The sequence below is a fragment of the Simochromis diagramma genome, unplaced genomic scaffold, assembly GCF_900408965.1.
Source record: "Simochromis diagramma unplaced genomic scaffold, fSimDia1.1 OVJJ01000510.1, whole genome shotgun sequence".
Lineage (NCBI taxonomy): Eukaryota > Metazoa > Chordata > Actinopteri > Cichliformes > Cichlidae > Simochromis > Simochromis diagramma.
The window spans coordinates 772,159-782,253 of NW_024387326.1; the positions used below are offsets into that span (position 1 = coordinate 772,159).

General features: G+C 39.9%; 1 protein-coding gene across 1 annotated transcript; it reads left to right on the forward strand.

The window, feature by feature from the left end:
* Positions 1 to 1,017: 1,017 nt before the first annotated feature.
* rabep2 (rabaptin, RAB GTPase binding effector protein 2) lies at positions 1,018 to 9,831 on the forward strand. The gene is made up of 12 exons (XM_040006137.1): positions 1,018 to 1,275; positions 4,595 to 4,750; positions 5,139 to 5,221; positions 5,294 to 5,644; positions 5,807 to 5,902; positions 5,992 to 6,090; positions 6,407 to 6,520; positions 6,960 to 7,038; positions 7,150 to 7,161; positions 7,263 to 7,417; positions 7,581 to 7,697; positions 8,463 to 9,831. The coding sequence occupies exons 1-12, from the start codon at positions 1,227 to 1,229 to the stop codon at positions 8,565 to 8,567; spliced, it is 1,416 nt and encodes a 471-aa protein (XP_039862071.1). The 5' UTR covers positions 1,018 to 1,226; the 3' UTR covers positions 8,568 to 9,831.
* The last annotated feature ends 264 nt before the right edge of the window (positions 9,832 to 10,095 follow it).

Here is a 10,095-nt window from a genome sequence, read left to right on the forward strand (position 1 = left end):
ACTTCTTCACTTCTCTCCTGTACTGTCAGCTGCTTTGGATGGTTGACCCCACGTATTTAAAATCATCCACCATCACTACAGTATCTCTGCTCCTCGCAGCTTCATCGCTACACCACGTTAAAAAAGTATTTGCTCCCCTTTCTGATTTTTTTTTTCTTCATATTTGTGACATTTAAAGGTTTCAGATCATTAAAATCTGCTGAGCTGAGGAAGAAAATCGTTGATATCTGTCAGTCTGGAAAGACCCAAAGACTTCTGGGAAAATATTCTGTGGACTAACGAGTTGAAAGTTGAACTTTTCTGGAAGGTTTGAGTCTTGATCGATTTGTGTAAAACTGACAGAGTATTTCATTGAAGCTGTGGCGTATTTGGTTATGGAGCAGGACTACAGTGTATTTACCAATACAGGTGTAAACCAAAGGTATTTGATTTTTTTTTTAAATTCGCCTACAAAGATCAGCAATCACCTGTTTATTTTCATTTCACTCATTTGAGTCTTTTCTGTAAGCACACCTAGTTTTTTGGTTTGACTTTGGTTAACTAACATTACCAGTATTCCTCCAGCAGAGGGTATACTTATTTTGTATAAACTCTGATTCATGTTTACAGTCACACTTACTTTGTATTCTTTCCTATTTCTACATAAAACGAATCAGATACTCCCACGGTGGCTTTTGCAGCTAAAAAAAATACATTGTTGTGAGATTAAAAGGAGCATTTAATCACCTCCAAATAAAGTTGTCTAAGTCAGTTTGTTAAGACTATAAAGAGATAATAATCTTAATTAATATAATAAGTAATGTGCATTTGATGATATTCTTGCATATGGACTGAAATGTGGATCAAGCTATGGTTCACTGATCTCCAGGGTCATAAGCCCGGACATATCAGGATGTACAGTAAAATCTCCAGGGAGGAAGCAGCAGTAATAAAACTCAAACCTGAGCACCACGACATCTTGATATTAATGCGCATTTAAAAAAACAGCCGAACTAACAGACTAAACACTGGAGGCAAACAGGGACAGGCATCTATGCACAGGAAGGAGGTTGACGTGTTTTCCGCAGGCTTAGACCGGGGAAAGTTGTTTCCTGAAGTTGACGCTGTGCTTATCATTTCCACACTCAAGTCCTGCTGCTTGCACAAAAATGATCAAGACGGGTTTACCACTGTTTTGATTAGCTTTTCTTCTCCCCCCCCCCCCCCTGACATCCCTTCCTCTTCTGATGATGGAGCTGCCAGACGAGAAGATGAGCTCCAAGAATGAAGACACAGGTAATTAAAAAACAAAGCAAAACTTTAATCTGCTTCACAGCTAGCTACTATCACCACATTCACCATCAGGGTAAGCTACGAGGCGACACTGGCCGCTTTTCCGCTTTAAACGTAGTTAAGTATTCATTTTAACTTGTTGCTTGTCTTCAGCCGGAACCTGCTGTTGTTGAAGGGGCGCTGGGGAACGTAGCCGGGAGACGGCCTGTTAGCATTACTGCCCATAGAAATGAACGGACGATGCTAACCGCTGGCTAGCTCTGTATTAACGTTTACTTTTGTCCTCGGAAAAAAGAGGGAAAGTGGGTTTTAATGTTGTTTAGTTGCCACTTCAATCATACACATTGGTGTTATTGCAGCATTAGAGCTAAAACCACTAGGTAATTTATGACAAATGGTAAATATAACAATGATTATAGCCCTGAAAATGTAACTGAAAGTAAAAGAAGCCTTCATTAGCTGGCATTTTGTTAAAGTAGTCGTATTATCCAGTGCACACGATGTCACTGAAATATTATTACTTGCATTAAAGCATGAGTTTACCTTTCAGGTGATTTAATAAATAGTAGGAGGCAGCAGTGCACAGGCTGTTTTGCATTACAAAGTCACATAGATGTGGTGATGAACAGCGTGCGTGCCCTCGGAAAGGACACCGTGCGGAATGAAGTTCACATTAATGTACACCCATCTCCTGGTGTCCTTGAATGCAGCATTTGAGTAAGTTTACAAATCACCTTGTAGGTGTAGGGTAAGTAGTAAAAGTCAGTGCAACAAGTGCTTGCTGTAAATTTCTCAAGCAACACAGGTGTCCTACAAATAACTGTAACCTGTATGAGATTGTCTAAAAGTAGCAAAGTATAAAGTTTCACTCGTCCCTTTTCCAATGGTGCTGTAAGTTACTGCAAATTTCGGTATCGATCCCAATACCAAGTAAGTACAGGGCCAGGAGTGATACTTTTAATTTATAAAGGAAGCTAATGTAGAGGGGAGGAATGTGTTGAGGTATATTTTTTTTCATCCTCCCTCCTTTCAAATAAAAAATATACTGTAAACTGAAGCTGTCTTAGAGATTGTAGAGAAATGCTGCTCATTTTTTGTAAGTTATTAAATAAATACTTTTTAGGTTTGAGTTCCTGTGTGTGAAAGTGAGCAAGTTGTAGAAAGCAATTTAATACAAATAAGAGAATAAATGGTTAGACTGAAAGCTAAACTAATCAGTGATGTGGTCCAAGCCAGCCCCTTGGTCAAATCAGATATTTTGTTGTTGATTTTATATAAAAAGCCTGCAGCAAGACACTTTAAACATGTGTCTTCCTTCAGATGTTAATGCAAATATTTCATGAACTTACTTTTAAAAAATAAATATACTGGTGTTTAGTACTGGAGTTTAGGTCTTTTACTGAGTACAACCACTTTGATTTCACAGATTTTACAGGTTACAGAAGGAGCCAAGTCCTGTAATTTTCAGACAATTTCAAGTTCTGAGATATTTTTAGGCTCAAACTATAGATTTCCAATAATGTGTAAGTCAGATATCTCTGCTGACTAGTTACTGTGGCCAGTTGGTTTTCACTTTCAGTTCCCTGATGGACTGAATGACTTTAATTCCAAATCTGTGCAGTGTTTCCTGTGTACTTCCACCCTATGCTGAACAGTTGTCAAAATACCCTTTTCATCAAATGCTCCTGCTTTTTTTTTTTTTGTTTCTTCAGACATTTGACCGAAGAGATAAGGTTTAACCCAATAGGTCCGCAGCAGCTGTGTCCAAATGACTCCAGCTTATCGAGATTTTTCACATACTTCGGACATTGGCTTTTGTGACCGCGTCATAGATAAGGTTTCCTTTCCTCTTCCAGACCATGTTTTTCAGCTCTGTGTAGCAACAGTACAGCATAACCCACCCCTGTGTCAGCGAAACTTTCCTGGAAGTCATTATAGTCACGTCGAAGCTTTTCCTAATTAATAATAGTTGTCTGTATGAGATCGATCATTATTTACAGTTTTTTAAAATTTCCAACAGCCAAAAAATGTCCATAAAATAACTAAGTGAAAACAAAGAATAGAACTTATTAGGGCTGTTGGCATTAACGCGTTAACGCTGACAGCGCTAGAACTTATCGATCAAATGATTGATTTTTGTGTGCTCGAGCTTTAGCTTATTACACCTGCATTCATATAGCATTTTCTAAATGCCCATGCTTTTAGGACTAGATTCCAGAAAAACCAGAGAAACAAACATAATTGAATAAATTCATAATTAAATTATGAAATTAAAAGATAAACAGCAGACCAAACAAATGGTGCATGAGCACACTGAGTTTTTGATTTGTTTACAACCTGATTTGTTTACAACAAGCAATCCTATTTGAGCTTTTGACCTAAATCAATTGAGCATGGATCAAGACATTATGAAACATGTAGTTTAAATGAATAGTCCATCAGCCGTTTCCTAACAAGGTTACTGTAGTTAATAAAGCCGAATAGAAAACTCAAACTAGGAGGGGGAAAGCATTTTAGTCATTATAGATACGGAAATGTGGTCACATTTGTCTACACAAGCAAACTTGAAGGGTTAGGTACAGGGATGTTTATATTGTATGACTGTTTGTTTTGTGTGTGTATCCTCATGCACCTAGTAGCCCATGTTTGTTGAGTGTTAACACAAAGGTTAGAGCACACTTTATCAGTTCCTAATGACGCTACTTGACTTATTTTAATCTGTGGTGACTCAGCTGAAGGTTAATGAGCTCATGATTATCTGATATTATGTTAAAAAGCTGGTGTCTAAACTTTTGCACGTCCTGTAAATACTGCTTATTTTTCAGGATAATAAAAAATGACTGAGTTAAGTTTATTATTTGCTAGCTGAAAGAGAAATATTCATTTCATTTCATTATTTTTTTTTTAACCTCAGGTTTTGATTCAGAAAAATCAAAATTTCTAACTTATCTCAAATCTTTGCGTAAAGGTGTATCTCCAAATTTGAGATTTGAGCCCTGACATCCAACTGCTAAAACAGATTTTCTTCTGTTCAGAAAAGCAAAAGTATATAACTGTAATTTGACATGTTGATAAAAAATAATTGTTTTTAAATTTTTGTGAAACGGTAAGCTTGAAATTATGATTGATAACAACAATAATTATACTTTCAGTTAAAAGCTCAAACATATAATCCATTTCATTGGAGTAACCGTTACAGAAACATAAACTGTTTTAGGGCAGCTGTTGCACAGACCTTTCATTGGCTGGTGGTCTAATAAATTTGTTTAGCTCTAACTTAATAAAGGAAAAGCACAAAAATGTGATGTCCTGTCATTTTCAGAGACGAGCCTGCAGGCCCAGCTAGCAGACTGCAGAGCACAGGTCGAACACTGGCAGGGTGTGGCGACGATCTGTGAGCTGAGCAAACAGGAGGAACTGGCAGAGCTGCAAAAACAATGCGATCAAGAGATCCAGTCACTGCAGGAGGCTCTCAGAGGTCAGTGATTGTTGTGCGTTGGCCTGGCCTGGATTTCTTTGTGTGCACGGTGCAAAATATTGCATAAGCACAAAAGCCCAGTTTTTTCTTCGTCTTTTCTTTAATCAAATCTCCAAAAAAACTAAAACTGGACATCGTGGGTTTCCCATATAAATTTTTGAACAAGTTTAAATGTAGTTTCTGGCACTAATATTTATTCAGTAATTTGCTCCAAGGTAGAGCCAATAGCTTTAAGAAATATTGGACAAAAGTAGCGCAAATGGATGTATTTTTATGAATTTCTTTTTTTGAGTGTGATGAAAAACCGATTTTGTAATCGTGTTAATGTCCCAATAGATGAAAACTGAACTCGCAGATTATCATTATGTGTTGTCACTTGTGTTTTCAGAGACAGCAGCTCAGTACGAGGCCAGGATAGCTGTTCTGCAGTCTCAACCTGTAGAGTGGAAGAGATCCAGTGGACCCCACATGGTCAGTGTGTGCCCGTGTTGCTTTTCCTCCAGGTGTCTTGGGCTCCCTTCATGTGATTTTTATACTTGTTAGATCAGTGGAAGGAAGGGAAGGGTGGATGCCGAACACGCGTCAGTCGTCAACAGTCTGACTGAGGACGAATCGGCGCCATCGACGCACAGCCATCCACCAGAGCTGGAGGCGGTGCCGGAGGGAGAAGGTGCTGCACTTACAACAGAAGGATATTTTTCACTAAGGAACTGTGACTCAGCCTCGTTGTCCTCTTTCTCCTTGGACACGCCGTCGCTGCCCAGAAAACACCACGCTCAGGACGACACTGACTCGCTGGTCTCCACGGGTACTTTGGTGCCTGAAGCCATTTACCTGCCACCAGCTGGCCACCGGCTGGTCACACACAGTGACTGGGACGCGCTCAATGCTCAGGTTTTTTTTTTAAATTATTCTGCATATTTGTTGCGCTACTTCTTCAAAAAGCCCCCTAAAATGCTGTGTAACAGCTTCAATGTGAGCAGATTTAATGTCTAAGTAGCTTCCAGTCAGCACTTATGTGGTCTAATGACTTTGCATTGTGGCTTTTTCGGTCAGTTGTCAGAGCTGCGAGGGGAAGTGAGTCGCCTGCAGGCAGAGAAGGAGGAGCTGGAGAGAGAACTGGATACCCAGAGCAACCACACGCACAAACAGGTACAGGAACACGCTCTGACTGTGTGTGTCTGTATGTATGTGCATATCTATATGTGCATTAACGAGTGTATGTATATGTGTGATCTTAGGTATCAATGCTCCAGTCTCAGGTCCAGGCTTCAGAGTCTCTCCTCCAGGATTTGCAGAAATCTTTCAGCCAGTCACAGAATGCAGTCCAGAGCCGGCTGGTGAGTAACATGAAACACTCAAACAACATATAGTGAGCTGTAGATTTGCTGTTAGGTTGGTTTGGTCAACTTTTAACAGACCAGGTGAGCTTTTTCCTTTTGTTTACAGTATTACACACTCAGCTACATATTTACTAAACAGAAATTAACTGGCAGCGTTCATTTCCACAAACAACTCAAGTGTACGATGACTCAATCATCCATCACACTCTAGACTCCAGTGCTTGTTTGTACCATTATCCATGAAGCGATGTGAATGTTATTAGGATGGCAGGTTCCAACTTACATTTGTTTGTTTGCTTTGCTTTTGGTCCAGGCGGAGTTGTCCCTTTCTCAGAGGAAGATGTGCAATGAGCTTTCCAGACTGAAAGGAGAAGAGGTTGAGGAGGATGTACCAGACACCGGCTCATCCTTCTCAGCAGCACTACATGTACAGTCTTTGAGTTTTTATAGCTTAGTTTGCTGCAGCAAGCAACACTTGAAACTCGATGATGTTTTTATTTTTAAACGTGAAATTCAGCACAGACAGTGAAATATTTTTAGGACGTTTATGGCATTTTACACACTCTCGAGAAGCTTGTCTGTCTGTTTGGAGTTCCTCTTTGTGAAGTAGTGGCTTTCCTTATTTAGAGTAGTTGTGGCAGATCAGTGGAAATATTTCAGACCTCTCACTTTCACTTCCGGCATTTTAAGATTGTAGAGAGAAGTTTAATTTTCTGGCAGAATAATAACTGTGTTTGTTTAATGTGTATAATTAGCAGAGGTGGTGGTCAGGTTGTATGTGTGTTAGCCCGTATGCATCAAGATGTTTAATGTTTGCTTTTTGATGGCGTCAGTGTGACTTCATTTTTTAAAACTCTAACCTGCAGGGGGCGCACTGTGAAGAGCGCCTTCGCATTGAGATAGTCAACCTGAGGGAGCAGCTGGACACACGGACAGAGGAGAGCGGTCTGTGGATTATTTTATTACCTGTTGAATCTGCTGTGTTGCCTTTCTTGTACTTAAAGTTTTTTTTTCCTTCTCCATCTGCTTCCTTCTACTTGAAACTGATGTCATCAGAAGTTTTAGAGGGTGAGTGACCAGCTTATAGCTTTAGATTAGATTAGTAGGTCTTCTGATGGATGTATTTATATAATTTGTATTTTATTATATGTATTTTTTTTAATGTGCAGTGCAGTTTTCCAGTCTGAAGACCGAGACAGAGAAGATCCACGCTCAGAGGGAGCAGTTGCAGGCTGAGCTGCTGGCGTGCCGCACTGAACTGGAAGCCCTCCGGGTGGCGCTCTCTCATGTGCAAAGCACCAACAAGATCCTCAGCAGTGAGAAAGTAATTGCAGCCTGCTTTTAGATCTATAAGCTTTGTTGTTCTTTTGGTGGTTTGTTTTCATTTTCAGCATTCACCATTAGGAGCTTCCTTTTTTTTTAAGTTGAGAAATATTAAAGTCAAACAAACAGGGATTTCATGTAACTGTTATTTCTGTGTTTGTCAGGCAACTCTGAACCAGCAGTGTCTGGAACTGCGGAGCCAGGTGATCAGCCTGCGCTCTCAGGTCGACACCAGCCAGGCTGTGCAGCGAGACTTCGTTGAGCTCTCCCAGTCACTGCAGGTAAGAAACAACCATCAGTGGTCAGCTTAATCTGCCAGGATCAGTTGGGGATGAGGGGAGCGAGACGGGACAAAAAAACCACACTGTGGCGGAGAACCAGAGATGAATAATAACTAATGATTACATGCAGAGATGTGTATAAACGGAGCGTGAAAAAGGTGAGTGAAGAAGAAACACTGTGCACAGTGCATCATGGGAAGCCCCCAGCAGCCTAGAAATTTTGCAGCAAAACTAAAAGAATGCTGAGGGTCACCTGATCCAGCCCTAACTGTATGTAGAGAGGATTTAAAATCAATTCTGGATTTAACAGTGAGCCAATGAAGAGAAGCCAGTTTGGGCGAAGGACTCCCTTTCTAGTTCCTTTCAGTACTATTGCTGCAGTGTTTTGGATCAGTCATAGCCTTTTCAGGATTTTTTTTAAAGGACATCCTGATAATAATGAATTACAGTAGTCCAGCCTTGAAGTAATAAATACATAAACTAGTTTTTCAGCGTCACTCTGGGACAAGATGTTTCTAGTTTTAGAGATATTGTACAGATGCACGAAAGCAGTGTTACATATTTGTTTAATAAGCGCACTGAAGGACATCCTGGTCAAAAAGTGCTTCCTCACAGTGTAACCGGAGGCCGATGAATTATCTGGTTAGACACCATGTTTCTGTGGTGATCTGTCTTATCTAAGAATAACAGGAAAACTGTTTACATCAGGATGCTGCACATCATCGACTTGCTGATTTTTATCTGCCTACTTATCTCCCCTTTAAGGTGAAGCTGGAGTTAATTCGGCAGGCAGAGAGTCTGGAGCAAGTCAAGGAAATCCTGGAAGAGGGACATGGTGAAGATAACTCCCCACCCGTGGATACCCCTTGAAATGCATTGGAACCAAAGAGATGAAACATCCCAAGAGTGACCAAGAAAGCTAACCATGGCTACATGAAACACAGAAGATCTGATGGAGTGACTGCTGGAACGATGCTGCTAGCACTCATGCTGCGACACTGGAAATACTCCTAAACGGAAACATTAGGTCTCGGGGAGGTTGGATTGGTGTCAATGAAGGAAAGTGGTGCTTAATGACCAAAGCAAAGTCTTCTCACATTCTCTCATGGTTTTTCTTTTTTTTCCTTACGTCTAGTAACACATTTATTCCTGTACAAAGACATTTGTAAATATTCTGTGTTTGTATATCTGACACGACTCCAGTGAAACACTCAGGGGTCCAACACTATCAGTGATTAATATGCAACTTATCAATATTTTTGCATCTCTGTGAATAAGGACCTCTCTTGGCAGTGGATCGGGTGCAATAATGAACTGACGCCACTAAATCTGCAGCATTTAGATGTGACTTTTAATACTTATAAAGATGAATTTGCTCAGCGTTAACATTCCTGTTTTCACTAAAACCATATTAGCTTTTAGACTCAACATTCTGGGTTTTATGATTAGGAGAGTGTCAGTAAAGAAATATTAACGTGTAACTTTGACCATTTTATTTGGTGCGACTGCACATTAGAAACTGATGGCAGGTTGTCACATCTTTAACATTTAAGTTTATAATTAAATCATGTGGTTGAGTTTCTTAACCCTTGGCTTCAGAGCAAGTTTACCGGAAACTGAATGATGCATATCAGCTTGTTACACAGTGTAACTGCACACAATGCAGTAGGTTAGGATTTAAAATGTGATTTAATGTATTTGGAAGTTGTTGCTGCTCTTGAAATTGAAGCTAAACCTTCATCTCTACAGGAAAATCCCAGATACTCCAACAAAGATCAGATAATACTGTGACTTGTTTTATTGTATTAATGACAGCACAGCCAGAGTCAGAGCCCAGTCTCTATCCTACACTTACAGTTAATCAGATAACTATGTAAACCATCTGTGTATTTTAAAACTGTGGAGTATTACCTGACAATGATTACACTTCCTTGAACTGGATATTTGGTTACTCGAACATCCTGGCTGTGCCGGAAGCCCTTTGCTCCTAAATGTTAAGTCAGCAGGTTTCCCAGATTGGTGCCACCCTGTTGTCTTTTAAACACTGACCACATTATTATTTCTGTTGTGCTTTATAACAACCTGTGCAAAAAATAAATGTCGCCACTGGGAAGCGAGGCATGTCCTAAAGCTACCAGAGTGCTTGGCTGTCTGTACCTTTTACATCGCGGGCCACATACAGCCCACTTAGATCTTACTGCAAGTGTGCCGGACCAGTGTGAAGACTTTTAATTACACATTTATTCCCTGAGATATCTTAAGATTCTTTTCAATTCTATTTTATTTATATAGCACTGAGTCACGACAACGGTCACCTCAAGGGCCTTTGTATTAAAATGTATTAAGTAAAGTGCAATTTTAAGAAATGCTGCTGTAGTCAAACAGATCTCTGAGCTTA

Coding starts and splice junctions, on each gene's coding strand:
- rabep2 (XM_040006137.1), top strand. CDS start 1,227: ATGATGGAGCTGCCAGACGAGAAGATGAGCTCCAAGAATGAAGACACA. Junction 5,222..5,293: donor GATCCAGTGGACCCCACATG/GTCAGTGTGTGC, acceptor TATACTTGTTAG/ATCAGTGGAAGGAAGGGAAG. Junction 7,418..7,580: donor AGATCCTCAGCAGTGAGAAA/GTAATTGCAGCC, acceptor TGTGTTTGTCAG/GCAACTCTGAACCAGCAGTG.